General features: G+C 47.2%; 1 protein-coding gene across 1 annotated transcript; it reads left to right on the top strand.

Moving 5' to 3' along the window:
- Positions 1–2,913: 2,913 nt before the first annotated feature.
- PRSS16 (serine protease 16) lies at positions 2,914–9,428 on the top strand (the record flags this gene model as incomplete). The annotated part of the gene is made up of 12 exons (XM_079713413.1): positions 2,914–2,992; positions 3,068–3,228; positions 4,064–4,163; positions 4,306–4,435; positions 5,211–5,334; positions 5,604–5,681; positions 5,768–5,815; positions 6,271–6,561; positions 7,312–7,453; positions 8,839–9,018; positions 9,098–9,243; positions 9,360–9,428. The coding sequence occupies exons 1-12, from the start codon at positions 2,923–2,925 to the stop codon at positions 9,426–9,428; spliced, it is 1,539 nt and encodes a 512-aa protein (XP_079569539.1). The 5' UTR covers positions 2,914–2,922.
- Positions 9,429–15,644: the final 6,216 nt, after the last annotated feature.

Here is a 15,644-nt window from a genome sequence, read left to right as displayed (position 1 = left end):
TATACTACAAAATGATCACCACAATAAGTCTAGTTAACATCCATCACTATACATTGTTACATATTTCTTTGTGTGATGAAAACTTTTAGGATTTATTCTCTTAGCAACTTTCAAATATTCAACACAGTGCTATTAACTATTCTACCATGGTGTACCTTACATTCCCATAACTTATTTTATAACTGGAAATTTGTACCTTTTGACCCCTTTCATTCATTTAGCCCATCCCCCAACCCCCGCCTCTGGCAACCGCCAAACTGTTCTCTGTGTCTGTGAACTCGATTTTGATTTTGTTTTTGTTTTTTAGATTCCACATGTAAGTGAGATCACGCAGAATTTGTCTGTTTCTGTCTCACTTATTTTCTCTTAGCATTAATGCCCTCAAGGTCATTAAAAAATCAATGAAAAGTCATTAATAATAAAAATCAGTGTTTTTATTATACATTACTTGGATATTTAAACAACTAATTTTGCTTTATGTCAAAGTAAAATATTGAAAACACATAATAATCACAAACTTAGGAAAAAACCGATTGTCCTGTAGCAGTGGTGACAAGTAGCCACCAGACCTGAATTTAAACCAATTCAATCTACCCATGACAATTGTTTTGTGAACATACGTTTGCATGACAACCAATCACTGTCAACCCCTGCTTTCTGAAAGTGAGCCAGCCAGGGATGCACTCACTCCAATAAACATACCTTTGAGTGCCAACCAAACAACAGCAGTTCCTCCCAACAACCATGCTTCCATAGAATATGTCAACCCACTTAGCCTCTGAAAGCCTATCTTAAGCCGCCTCCCAGAAAACATCAGCCATAAGCTCTTTCAAAGGGACTGTGCCTTACCAACATTGCTCCCTCCTTAAATGAACTTTGGTTTTGTATTTCAAGTATTGAGTGATGAAAATGCACATTTGTCAAACCTGAAACATCTAAATTTCATTTCTTGCTGGGACTATGTTTGCTGGGGGCGAGGGCTGGGGGGGGAAGCAGAGCGAGGGGCGACAAGGAAGGTAGGTGCCATTGCTGAAGAACAAATTAAGTCAACATTTAATCCCAATTTTATGTCTGCGAGATTATTTCCAATTTGATAGGTGCCTGCAGCAAGATTTAGTAACTGAAGAGCCAAAAAGCACACGTTGGCCGATACGGGGGTCGAACCCGCGACCTTGGCGTTATTAGCACCACGCTCTAACCAACTGAGCTAACCGGCCACGTGGGAGCCTTGCTTTTCACATAAAATAACAGGTTTCACACTCTTGCGCCCACCTAAAACTAAATGATACGTCCACAAATTGGACAACCTAGAAGAAATAGATTCCTAGAAATATACAACCTACCGACACTGAATCTTGATGAAACAGAAAATCGGAACAGTCCTATTACTAACAAGGAGATTGAATCAGTAACCAAAAACCTCTCAACAAACAAATGTCTAGGACCAGACGGCTTCACTGGTAAATTCTACCAAACATTCAAAGAAGAATTAAGACCAGTCCTTCTCAAACTCGTCCAAAAAGTAGAAGAGGGGGAGGCTCTTCCAAACACATTTTTCCAGGCAAGCATTACCCTGAAACCAAACCCAGACAAGGTTGCCACCTCACAAATTGCAATATGGGGAAGTCATTGTGACTTATACATGATTTGGCTTGAACTTTATGCTAACTAGAACAGCCTGTCTTGTGGCCCATCAAACATACCTTGTATATTTGCTTTAACCATTGAAAAGGGTGCATTGTCCAGAAGTAAAATATGTCCGTTTTGAAGATAGAGATAAAGCTAAGAGGCTTGTTGATAGTCCAAGTCAGAGATGATGGTGGCTAGAAGAACGTGAGAGCGTTGGAGGTGGGGAGAAGTAGTTGGATTCTGGATAAATTTTTAGAGTAGAACCAGCAACATTAGGTGATGGATTAGTCATTCACTCAACAAACATTTATTGATTGCCCACTATTTACACTGTAGTAAAGACCCAACATTTAGCAATGGACAAAAGAGATGAAAATCCATAGCTCCATGGAGCTTACTTTCTAGTCTGGGAGACAGATGATGAACCATATAAATAAATAAAATATGTACACTTCTGATAGTGATGTTGCTATGAAGAAGAGTAAAGAATAAAGGAGACCTACAGGTTTGACAATTTGTAAAGAACTGACCATGGAAGACCTATCTGACCTTTGAATAGAGATCTGGCTGAGGGGAGGGAGCACGACATGAGGGTTTATGCAGAAAGAGGAATCCACAGTGAGAACAGCAGGAGCAAGCATTCTGAGGCAGGAGCAAGCCTGAGATACTCAAAGTGTTCTAAGGACTCTAAGGAACGTGGTGAGATTGTGGGTCAGAGGGTTGGGGGTGGGGTTGATGAGGGGCAGAAAAAGGGGGAGACTGGAAAATAGACATGGCGAGACTAAACGAGAGAGAGACTGAAGTAGAGAGAAGACTGAAAGAGAAGCAAGAAACAAAGAGAGGGACAGACTGAGTGTTGAGGCAACTGAGGGCAACTGAGGGGGCTGAGAGTGTGCTGAGGGCAGAGAGAGGAAGAGGGCAAGAGGGGGTCCTGAGGTAGAAAGAAGTGGTGACTGAAGGAAAGAAGAGACTGAGGCACAGGCAGGGAGACTGAGGGCCAGAGGGGAGGGAGATCAGGGGGCAAGGGAGGAGAAAATCGGGAGCAGAGAGAGAAGTAATTGGATATCCAGGGGCCACGCCAGCAGGTCTCTATATACAGACTCTGGCGTCCCTGCCTCGCTTTAGTGGTTCCAACAGAAGCTTGACCTGTCCCAGGACAGGAGTCTGGAAAGAAACCTGAGCTCCTGATCAAAGACTGTAAATTTAAAGGCCAGCCCTGGGAACGTTAGATGAAGTCTTGAGTGAGCGGAGAGAACACAGCACCTAGAGCCCTTGAACAGAGGACTGGACACCATGGCCATTGGGCCTGTCCCGTGGCTGGGCCCTCTGCTCCTGGTTTCCCTCTGGGGGTCCTCAGCTCCAGGTAGGAGGATCCTGGGGGTCAGGCAGGGGCTCCTAAGGGGGCCTGGCCTGACTCTTTCCCCTCCACGTCCCACAGCTTCTCTCCTTAGGCGCCTAGGTGAGCACATTCAGCGGTTTCAGGAGAGCTCTGGCCTGGGCCTGAGCCTGGACCCAGGAGGTGTGGCCCTCCCAAAAGAGGGGTGGCTGGAGCAGCCACTGGACCCCTTCAATGCCTCCGACAGACGATCCTTCCTGCAGGTGAGGCCCGGAGACGGGGAGTCCACTGTGTCCCCTGCCCCCCTCCTCAGTCTCCCTACCCTGCCCCTCAGTCTCTGCTTTCCGTTCCTATCTCTACACCTCTGTCTCCCGATCCCTCTCCCCCTCAGTCTTACCCGATGCCTGCTGTCAGAATCCCTTATGGCCCTTTAGTCTAGCCCCTCTGTTTTTTGCATTTGCCCTCTACCCCCTAATCTCCCCTTCTTTTCTTCAGCCTCCTACTTTTTTTTCCCTCAGGTCCTGTCCTTCAGTCTTTCCTTTTCCCTGTCATTCACTCTCACTCCCTCACTGCCCCTCAACACCACCCCCGCATCCTTCAGGTTAAACACTAAACCCACCACCAAGTCTCAGTATGGAGCAAAAATCTGGACCATCATTGGAACCAGACCTGGCTAACAATAGGCACTTGAAGATACCTACTGAATGAATGAACAGATTTACCATTTTTCACACCTACCCTATCCACAGTCTCCAGAGGTCATCTCACGTAGGCCCTATTCCTAAATCCATCTGCATTCATTACTTATTCTACAATTATTATTTCAATATATTGCAAGTGCCTACCAAGAGCTAGCCACTGTTCTTGACCCTGGGGATATAAGAGTGAAAAAGCTGACAAAAATATCTGCTCTTGTAGATCTTACATTCTAGATGAGGAGACAAACAGGAGAGAAATGAACATGTAAATAAACAAGCCTATTTCAGTTACTATAGGTATACGGAGATCCATTAGGGAGAGAGACTGGAGTGAACAGGGAATAAAGAACAGGTCAGAACTCTCACAATCCCATTTCTTCTTCCCCATCCTACCTCTTAGCGGTATTGGGTAAATGACCAACATTGGACCAGCCAGGATGGGCCTGTATTCCTGCATCTGGGGGGCGAAGGCAGCCTTGGGCCTGGCTCAGTGATGAGAGGTAAGATGCAAGGGTGAGGAAAGACATAGCTGAGGAGCTGGTGGAGGCCAGGAAGGGGAGTTGCATATTGTAGTGCTATGAGGTCTGAGCGTTGCAGGAGTTGACACCCACTTCACACACACCCCTTCTGGGCTCTTCACAGGGCACCCTGCAACCCTGGCCCCAGTCTGGGGGGCCCTGGTGATAGGTCTGGAACATAGATTTTATGGCCTGAGTATACCCGCTGAGGGGCTCGACGTGGCCCAGCTCCGCTTCTTGTCCAGCCGCCATGCGTGAGTAGGGGTAGGGAAAGTGTTTGGGGTCGTGGGACTGAGGATGTCTGTGTTTTGGCATCTCTGCATCTGTGTCTCTCTCCTCCACTGCCCAAAGTTGACCTCTGAGTCTCTGGTCCCATGTTTTTGTCTCTGTCTCTCAGTGTCCTGTTCTTTATTTCCCCATCTCTGGGTCTCTCTCCTTCCCTTTCCCCCAACACCCCCCTTGCACTGTATTCTTACATTTTGCTGTCTCACTATGGCCTGTTGGTCCAGACCACCAGCATCTCTTACCTGGATGACACAGCCTCCTCACTGGTCTCCTTGTTTCTGCCCTTGATCCCTCCAGTCTATTCTCCAGATGAAGCAGAGTGATCATTAGAGCATAAACCAGATCACCTCTCTCCCGGCTCAAATCCCTCACATGTCTCTCATCACACTCAGAGTAAAGACAAAAGATTTGCAGTGGCCACAAGGTCTGATTGGCTCTGGCTCCCCAGTTAACTCTCTGATCTCTCCTACAGGCTAGATTTTCACGCAAACTGCCTTGGAGGTTTTTCCTCTCCCACCTAGTCTGGAAGAGAATGGTGGAGGCTTTCCAGATGGGTCTCCCCTTACCTAGGCACTCATGTAGAAATGAGTTTGTGGGCATGGGGAGTCCTCAGAAATACCTCATGAGAAAAGAGCCCTAGCTTCTGGCCAGACTTCCTCCATTCTCCATTCCCGCCTATACAATGAGGGAATCTTCAGGGATTCCCGGTGCAGGGGACTGACCCAGCCTCCCCTCTGACCCTAGGCTGGCCGATGTGGTCTCTGCCCGCCTCGCACTCTCCCGCCTCTTCAACCTCTCCTTCTCCAGCCCCTGGCTCTGCTTCGGAGGCTCCTATGCCGGCTCCCTGGCTGCCTGGGCCAGGCTGAAGGTCCCGGGACTCCTCTGCGAGGACTGGGTGGAGGGAACCTGGACTCCGGGGTCCCCAACTCAGATAATAGAATACCTGCCCACCACACTCCCTCCTCCCACACCCTCCTTTCCGCCCAGAAGAGCTTCCTACAACCTGCCTTCACGGGAGTCCCGTGTATAGAACGTAGGGACTTGCCTAAGATCACACAACGAGTGAGTGACACAGGGGCGGGAAGATATGGGATCCCAGTCCCTAAGCCTCCAGGCTGACAACTTCTCCTCCCTCAGTTTCCCCATCTCATTTTCGCCTCCGTCGCCTCTTCCGCTCCGGTGCGGGCCATACTGGATTTCTCCGAGTATAATGACGTAAGGATGGCGGGCGGTGGGTCCGGGTGGGGAGGAGGGCCTCAGTGGTAGGAGTCACCTGATACTCTCCGGCGGTCGGACTTTAGGTGGTGTCTAGAAGCCTAATGAACACTGCGATTGGCGGATCCCTGGAGGTAGGATGTGGGGCCCAGTCCGAAGGGGATAGGGAGAGAGAAGAGGCCTTGAGGATGGGGGCCAAAAGAAAAGGTTGAAGCTTGCAAGGTGTCGGGGTCTGAGGGACTTGGGAGCCCCGAGAGGTAGGTGGATTTGGGAAGAAGGCGGGAGCTGAAGATGGTTCCGGGTACCAAGAAGGGAGGAGACCCAACAGGGGCGGGGCTGATATGGAGGCAGGGCCTGGGGACGGAAGACCCTATCAGGAGGCTGTTCCACTGTGGGGCGGGGCCTGGGGAAGGACCCGGAGGAGGAGCCGGAAGAGGGCGGGGCCTTGGGGCTGAGTGGCGTTCAACTCCCCCCGGGATGAATCTGGCGCCGGGAAAGTGGGGAGCCCAGGGAAGATGCAGGTCGTGGAAAGGGAAAGGCCGGGGCCCGGGTCCGAGTCTTCGCCAACCCTGCCTCTCGTTCCCAACAGTGCCGGGCTGCTGCGTCCGCAGCCTTTGCGGAGGTGGAGCGACGACTGCGCGCGGGCGCCTCGGCTCAGGCAGCGCTGCAAGCGGAGCTGGGCGCATGTGGGTCCCTGGGGCGCGCTGCGGACCAGGCAGAGCTGCTGGGGGCGCTGCAGGCACTCGTGGGAGGGGCGGTGCAGTACGACGGGCAAGCGGGAGCGCCGCTGAGTGTGCGACAGCTCTGCGGACTCCTCCTCGGGGACCGGGACAACTGCAGCAGCCCTGCGCCCTACCGCGGGCTTCGTCGGGCAGTGCAGGTGAGCACCCCTGAGCACCGCCAGGCGTCGACAGACAAGGGTTCCTGCTCCACCTCTGCTGTGTGATCTTCGGCAAGCGTAAAGCCTTCTGCACCTTAGTTTCCTCATCTGTAAAATGGGTATGCCATCTCATAGGGACCTCGGAGGTGAAATGAAGTAGGGGCATGGAAAACACTCAACAGGGAGCCTGGCACACCGTATGCAAATGTTAACGACTATGCTTACTATCTAGCTTGCCTACCTTGTTCTGGCCTCTTCCTGGAGCCTGCAACAACGTCTAGCACACAACAAGCTCTCAATTAGTATTTATAGAATGAAAACCGGTAGCCCTGGGGACACAGTTCTCCTAGAGACCGGGCTCCCAGCCTTGGAATCCACAGCTACAATCCAGCTGTCGCTTTTCCAGCGTTGTCTGCACCAAGTACTGTGCAGTGTGCTTCACATTTATTATTTCGTTGAATTCTCACAATAGTTCGAGTTAGGCACAGCTGAGGAAACTGAGATCTAAGATATTCTCACATGCCCAAGATCTCACAGGTAAGATGTTCTTAGTCATCTAGTACCTTAATCTCTAACCCACAGGGACCTAGGTCCCCACCACCTCTGACGACTGACTCCCAGGAGAACTCAGGGACTCACTCTTCTGACTTCTGACTTTTGACTTGTAGGGATCTATGGCTCCATGCCCTGGCTTGATGGGGGGAAGGGAGGAATGTATGTATGTATATATGTATGTATATTGTCCCCTAGGTTGTCACACACAGCCTGGGTCAGAAGTGTTTAAGCTTTTCTCGAGCAGAGACAGTGGCACAGCTGAAGGTCACAGAACCCCAAGTGGCCGGCGTTGGCGACCGGCAGTGGTTGTACCAGACCTGTACCGAGTTTGGCTACTGTGAGTGACTGGCCTAACCCTCACCCCCAAAACATACATTCTTCGCTATGCCCAGACAAGCCATCTAACAGGTAGTCTGGACTCGTTTTCATTTCCATAGGACAACTAGCCGGACTGCTGGGCCTCGTTTAACCTGCAGGTGTGGGGTGTGGGGTGAACAGCCGTACTAGAGTGTGCGTGTGTGCTCGGCCTTCACGTACATTCTCACTCACACACTTAGCCCTCAACATGAGTGATCGTCCCTTCAATCTGCTCTTCATCTATGTGCCTGTCCCAGGAATGGCCCTACCCTCTCCAGTTACCAGGCTAGAAACCCTAACAGTGCTTTGCATGCCTCCTTTCCATCATCCCCATAGCTTGTCAATCATTGAGTCTTCCCCACTCTTTATCCTGGACAACTCTGCAGTTCACCCAAACCCTTTCTCTTCCCACCTCTGCTGTCCTGGTAGGTACCCCCATGTTCTCCTGCCTGGATCCCTGACCCAGCCTCTTCTCTGGTCTCTAGGCCTTCCCTTCACCCATACAATGCAACTTCCTCACAGGGCTTTGCATATTTTGACACCCAACCACCCCCCACCTCCGCCGGATACACCAATCTTCCTAATCCTCAGGCATTCTCTCCAATTACTTATCTTTCCCTCTTCACACAGTTTACTCGTTTTCAAGTCTCAACACAAGATGTCCCGTCCTCAGGAAGGGAGGCAGATCACTCAAGATAAGTCTGCCTCCCTGCCCCCCACCCCATTAGCTCCTTGTTCTTCTCCTTAGCACTTTCCACAGTCTTACCATACATTCTTTATTGCCTATCTCCCCTCTGGACTGTGAGTCCTGTGACAGCAAAGCCTGGGGCTGTTTTGTTGTCACTATGTTCCCAATATATTGTTCAACATATATCTGACTACATGGTAGGTGCTCAAATAAATGGTGAAGGAAGGAAAGAATTAATATGAGGCCGAGAAGTTAGATTTACCCTGAAAGTACAGGGGAGCTATGGATATTAAGCAGGGGTCCAATTTGTGCTTTCAGCACTCCAGGCTCATTCTCACTTCTAGACCTTTGCACATGCGGTTTCTTCTTTTCTCTCTTTGTTTGCCTCACTCCGGCTAATTCCTTAAGGTCTTATCCCTTGCAGGATGCTGTCCCTGAGCCCACTGTGCTCCCTCTGAGACGGCCCCACCCCTACCCCAGGCCTTTGTCCATAACAGCCCTGATCATTCTGGGCCATCACTGTCTGGGGCTGAGTATGTCTCTGACAGGACCATGAACTCATTGAAAGGAGGGTCTGGAGCTGTCTTGGTCATCAGTGGGGAGAGCTCTGTAAACGATTATTAAAGAGGTAGGGGGCTGGCTATGTACTCCACACTTATGGATACCTCTCTCCACAGATGTCACCTGTGAGGTCCCTGGATGCCCTTTCTCCCAGCTCCCAGCTCTGCCTTCCCAACTAGAGTTATGTGAGCAGGTGTTCGGGTTTTCAGCCTCATCCATAGCCCAGGCTGTGTCCCAGACGAACTCCTACTATGGTGGCCAGACCCCAGGGGCCACCCGAATGCTGTTTGTTAATGGTGAGCATGCTATCAGAACCTGACTCCTTAGTGTCTACCTGGCCCCAGCTCAACACACCATTCTCTCCTTTCTTTCCAGGGGATATAGACCCCTGGCATGTGCTAAGTATAACACAGCCTTTGGGACCCTCAGAATCAGCCCTTCTCATCCCTAATGCTTCTCATTGCTTGGACATGGCACCTGAGAGACCCTCAGACTCCCCCAGCCTCCGCCTAGCACGCCAGGTAAGAGAGAAAAAGCTCTGGGTGATTTGCACTGTCACTTGCATACTAATTTGCATGTTCCTGCTCTCTACTAGTGCTGGAGTCTGACTGTCCAAATTCTCTCCACCTCGCCACAGAACATCTTCCAGCAGCTGCAGACCTGGCTTGGTCCGGCAAAGAAGAGCCAGGTTAGGGGTGGGGTCTGAGCCTCGCATCCTCACCATTCCCCGTGTGGCCACCTCAGTCCTGGATGTATACACTTATTGGACAAGAGAAAGCTTGTTTTGAAAGAGGAGATTCCCAGGGATTCGGATTTAGCACCTGTTCTGCATAAAACTGACTTGTGTCTGCAAACGTCCTCACTCCCAAATAAAAGTGCTGTTATAGACAGAGTTATGTGAATATAAGTGATTCTTCTCATCGTGAATATTGTTATTTTAAATGTCAAAGAAATATGGCTCTTTATGCTCATCTCCTCCCCCTGCACATCAGCTTCTGGCTCAAATTCTGCTCAGCTCCTGGACTGGGCACCTTGCTTCATGTCTCTGGACCTCAGACCCTGACCTGTCTCTGCTTCTCACTGTTTGTCTCACTGTGCCCTCCTCCCTCAGTCTCTTCCTGTCTAACTTGTCTCTGTCTCTAATTGTCTCTCACCCTCCTCCTGTTTCTCTGGATATCTTCCTTTCTGTCTCTCTCTGTGTCTTAGTCTGTTTCTGTTTATCTCTGTGTCTGTGTCTCTGTCCCTGTCTCTCAGTCAGTATCTCCTCTACTCTTCTCCTCTCTTGCTTGCTCGGTCCTTAGTTATCTCCACTGCTCTCTACTCCTGTCTCTCATTTCTGGTCCCTGTGTCCCTTTAGTCACTTTCTCTCTCACTCTCTCTCTCTGCCTCTATTTCCCTCTCTTCAGACTTTCCGTCTCTCCTTCGTTATCGTCTCAATATCTCTCTCCCTCAGGCTCCGTTTCTGTCCCTTATGCTCTTCCCCACTGTCTCTATTTCTCTTCCTGTCACTTAATCTTTGTCTTTCTGTGTCTGTCTTTCAGTTTCCCATCTTTTTCACTCACCATCTTTTTCCATAATTAAATGTCACTCTCGGGCATTTCCAGCTTCCAGCCCTAGGGATTTAGGGTCCTGGTCATACCTTCTTGATGGGGACACCCCCAAGTTCTAAGAGATTGGGCCCAGTACCAAGGGATCCAACCCCAGTACTAAGGGTCCCGCTTAGCCTGCTTTAGCACTGCCAGCAGTACCCTGTTCACCACTCAGAGCCGCAGCCACCAGGAGCAGGAATTAGCAAGTCAGGGCGACTGAGTGCCTCTGCGAAGCTGGGAAGTGGAGGAGAAGTAAAGACAAGTCAGGACAAGGGGTTGGGGGCTGGGATGGTAACAGAAGCCATAAAGCCCATTCTGTGAGGAAGTCACTCCCTGCCTTTCTTGACTCCAAACCCTGAGGAGTAACTTTTTTTTTCTTCTGAGGATTAATCCCAGCCCCGCTCACTGGGTGCTAGCTACCCTGTACCACTTACTGCTCTTTAACCACAGCCCCTCATGCTGAGGTCTAGCCTCAGTGTCTCCCTTTATATATTTAGCATGTGCACCATGGTCTGACACATCGTGGGTACTCAGTACATGTTGAGAAATGAAAGAATGAGGTCAACCCTCAACTCTTCACATACTTTTGGTTTTCCTCCTACTTTGCTGGATGCAACTTCTTTCATTCTCCTTTGCAAACTTCTTCTCCATGTATTCGAATGGGTTTGGGTTTAGTGCTGGGCTACCTTCTCTTAAGTATTCTCAGAGCTTCCCTACCAATGTGTCTGTGGTGCCAGGGCTAGCTCTCAGGTATTCCAGAATATTGATTACCTCAGCCTTTGAGGGTTTTCTCTGGAGGCTCTTCGGCCAGTGAAAAAAGCCGGGGCTGCTCCGCCCCTGGCAGGTGCAGGTGTTTCTGCCTCTTTCCTCTGAAGTTGCTCAATTTGAGTCTCGACGCTGCCACCCTTCTCAGATCTAGATGTTTCTCTTCCGGTCCAGATAAAGGCCCCTGATTCTGGGGGCGTAGCTCTGCTCCGGGTCAGGGCCCACCACACAGTGCGCAGGACGGGAGGTACTTCAGGATCACTCCGAGGCCGAGGCCGGCGGCAAGAGAGTGCAAGTTCGCAGGTCTCATGTCCTGGGATCCGAAAGGGCCTCCAGGAGCGCAGTATATCCGCAAGAGGCGCACGCAGGGGCCGAGTCCTCGGAGCCCTTCTCCGTGGCCGCTCCGTGGTCAGTTCCGTGATCCGCCCGCCGCCAAATCTGGCTTAGAGCATCTTCTCGTTGGCCCCCGGCCTTCCCTGGGTAGGAGGAAGGACACCTCACTCCGGGGCTCTGATCGTTTGGGGTCAGAACTGTCAGTTTGAGAGAGGCCCCCAAGAAGTAGAGGTCATTCAGTCCAAATGTTAAGTTTTTCTCTTTTTCTTTTTCCTAACTCCACGATAGGGGAGAGTGAAATAGGAAGAATGTGATTTTTTTTAATGTTAATTTTGGGTTGTTTTGGTTCTTTAGGTTCCTTTTCCCCACCCCCAGAAGAATTTGAAGAAACCGTTTTACTTAGTTTTCATTTAATTATCTAAGGAGGAAAACAGCAACTGTTCAGCGGCCGGTTAGCTCAGTTGGTTAGAGCATCGTGCTAATAACTCCAAGGTCGCGGGTTCGATCCCCATACGAGCCAAGCTGTACGTAATAAAAACGCTTTCTTACATTTACACACACACGAGAGTTCTGCCAGTTTTAGATCCACTGCGATGTCACAATTAATGTGTAGAAAACAAACCTCTCGCTGCGAACTTTAAAAAATTTGAACACACGTCTTTCATGCCCCCAAAGGTTGCACTCCTGTTTTGACTCCCATCTGCAGGGCGAAAGGTTAGCAGGGAGTGAACCAGCAAGGGGAATAGAGCCGCTTTGGGCATATTATTTTTCCACTGGGTAACTGATTCTTGCAAAGAAACTGAACCTATTGGATTATTTTCGTCCAAAAATGCCCTGGGAAACCATCCACACTTTCTACACTTCCACACTGGGGTCTTAACTAGTTCAGCGAAAGATGAAACAAGATGTTTTATATGAAGTGTGAAAAAAATGTACTAATATCAACAGTAAGAAAGAAACAGCTTTGCCAATTGTCTCTTTCTAACAGGGAAAGAGCTCCCAATGATCAAACCTGGAACACTTTGAACAAAAAACAGTGTGGTTTTGGATTATAGAAGTTACCTTTTTGTAAGAGACACTTATATTTATACTTTGGGATAGGAGAGGGTTTCTAAAGGAATAAGACACAACCGCGCTAATCATAAGGGGAAATTTGATAAATTTAAGTGAAATGAAGAACTCTGTTCATCCAAAAAAAAAAAACTATAAAATAATGAAACGCAGAATGGGAGAAGATATTTCCAATATAAATAACGAACAGGACTAACATGAAAATACGGTATAAAGAACTTTTATGAGTCCATGACTCTATGAAGTCTATGACTTCTTGAGAGAGTGAGTCAGGCAGAAGATGTTTGTCTTTTATTTAGCTTGAGACGTCAAACACAGCGTCACTTCGGCTTCATTCTTTCTTAGAAGCGAATCACTAAGCCCAGCCCATAGTCAAGGAGAAGACAATCAGACTCCATCTTTTGATAAGAGGAGTGCCAAAGAATTTGTGGAAATATATATTTTTAAAACTACAGCAACCAGCTTTATTAGAAATTAGGAAAATGCAAGTTATCCTATAATTAAATACCACTGATCTTCCACCAGAATTACTAAAATTAATATGACAAGCAGTACTATTTGGCAAGGATGTGACATAATAAGAACTTTCATCACCACTATTGTCTAAAATGATACAACTACTTTAGAAAACAGTTGGACTCTATCTAGTAAGTTGAAGATATACATACCGTATTATCCTAGAAATATACACAAAGGAAATATGTGCACAAGGAGATTTGTATAAGAATGTTCATAGTAGTATTCTTTGTATAGCCAAGAATTGGAAACAACCTGAATGAACCTTTACAGTAAATTGGATACATAATGTTGAATACTAGTCAACAATTGACAATGAACAGATCAGAGTTACACAAAAAAATATGGATGAATCTTACAAGCATAATTTTGTGAAAAGACACAAAGGAAACACTTAGTATGATTATACTTATATAAATTTAAAAACCACAAAATTATGATACATTGTTTAGGGATGTATGTGTAGATGGTAAAATGTATTAAGAATGTAAAAAATGATGACCATAAAAGTCAGGATTGTGGTTTTCTGGGGGGATAAGAAGAGTGTGGAAGGCAGGGTGAGTTGAAGGGACATACTGAGGGCTTCTGGAGTGCAGCAATGTTCTGTTTTTTTTGTTTGTTTGTTTGTTTGTTTGTTTGTTTGTTTTTGCTCCTGAGTAATGGTTAAATGGGTGTTCAATTTATAATTAATTGTTAAGTTGCAGAAATAACGTTTTATTTACTTCTCTGTATGTTTATTTTGCAACAAAATGTAAAATTAAGCAAAGACAAACAAGGAAGCTTTCTATGTTATCAATGTGTAAAGATTTCCAAAATATATTGTGAGGTATCAAAAGCAACACCCAGAACATATGAATCTATATATTTACATGCAAATGGACAAAGAAACTCCAGAAGGTTAAGTAACAAATTAATAATAGTAGAAACCTATGGATGATGGAGAAAAGAGAAGCAACCAGATAGGTGAGTAACAGGGATGGGAAGGAAATTTTCAACTGTATAACTATTTATACATTTTTGAACTCTATGAGTGTATTAGCTTTTCAAAGTACAAAACAACCAAATAAGTAAAATTTCTTAGAAGCACTATTCAGAAGCCTTATAGGAAAATGTATCCTCTTTAGAACAGATTCCCACTCCCTCGGAGCCTCGTGGGTTATCTTCATCCAGCCTTAGCTCCAGTAGCTCAGGAATCGGGGTTTATTCCTAGACAGTTGAAGGTCTGGAAACTGGAACAACTAGTGATTACAAAGATGAACATCTGCAGCTCTCCAGGTGGGATTAGAAGTCTTAGGTGCTTAGTCTTAACTGCAGGGTCAAGCTTTAAGTCCCTGCACAAGCACTGACTAGCAATGGTGGGTCACATAATTAAACAGAAGACCCACGGTTAGCAACTCAGTCAGGTTTGTACACACACCCACAAAAGGGAGCTATATGAATGGAATTCAGAACCTTTACCTATGAACAGACCATTCCTGTCCCCTTTCAGGGTTAAACACTTGAAATTTGCTTGTACATCCACCTGTGGAAAAGCTCATTTATTGTACCCTGGTAGACCATTCATTCAACATGTATTCAACAAATTGTTAATGAGTAGCTGCTATTTAACATGTACTCCTCAAGATAGTGGGACTAAACCTGTGAACAAAATGGGCAAAACTCTATCCTCATGGAGTTTGCATTGTAATGGGAAATGCAGACCAATGAATAATTAAAATGTATAGTGCAGTAGATGGTGATTAGTATGAATGAAAAAATATAGCAAAAAGATAATAGGGATGGCTTCTTTTTTATTTTATTGTCTTGTAATTTTAAATGTGTTGAACAGGTAAGCCTGCACTGAGAAAGTGATATCTGAGCAGACCTGAAGGATATGAGGAAATGGGTTAGGCACGTATTTGGGAAAGGGTGTTTCCAGGCAGAGGAAGCAGCCTGTGCAAAGGACTGAGGCAGGAGTATGTCTGACTTGTCTGAGGAAGAGCAAGGAACTAGAGAGGCCGGTGGAGGGGAGGAGGGGAGGGCTCTTGCAGGCCACTAAAGCACTTTGGTTTCTTTACTGAACAGGAGGGAAACTCTTGGAGAGTTTCAAACCCTTGGGGAATTTTGCACTAATTCTGTTTGTAGAATAGACAGGAAAGGGGCAAGATTAATTGAAACCAAGGGACCAGTGATGGGTCTATTGCAAAAATTGAGGCGATGAACCCGAGAAACGCCTGAGGATCTACATACTGGAAATGTTCGCAATGGCCAGCTGTGGTCACAACCACTATTGGCCACAGGGCAGGCTAAGATTCTTTTCTTTTTTAAGTGAAACGAGGACTGTTTGGACTTCACCTCAAATTGTATCTTGTTGCCAGGTAGAACTGGCCTGGAGTAAAAGACAGAAGCAAATTTCCAGAGTAAAGAACTCCCTCTTTATTCACAACAGGAGCAACTTCACATAAAACGTGAGGTGCTGAATCAGTAAAATGCCTTTAAAATGGTTTTGTAGAAAGGAAACAAAAATTAATGTAAAATTGTGTCAAAGGAAAAAAAGGAGGGGGGAGGAGGTGGGGATTAACATATACATGCTACTTTATATAAAATAAATAATCAACAAGGACCTACTGTATAGCACAGGGATCTCTACTCAATACTCTGTAATAACC

This window comes from Hyperoodon ampullatus (genome assembly GCF_949752795.1).
Source record: "Hyperoodon ampullatus genome assembly, chromosome: 10".
Classification (NCBI taxonomy): domain Eukaryota; kingdom Metazoa; phylum Chordata; class Mammalia; order Artiodactyla; family Ziphiidae; genus Hyperoodon; species Hyperoodon ampullatus.
This window is presented reverse-complemented; position numbering and strand designations above follow the sequence as displayed.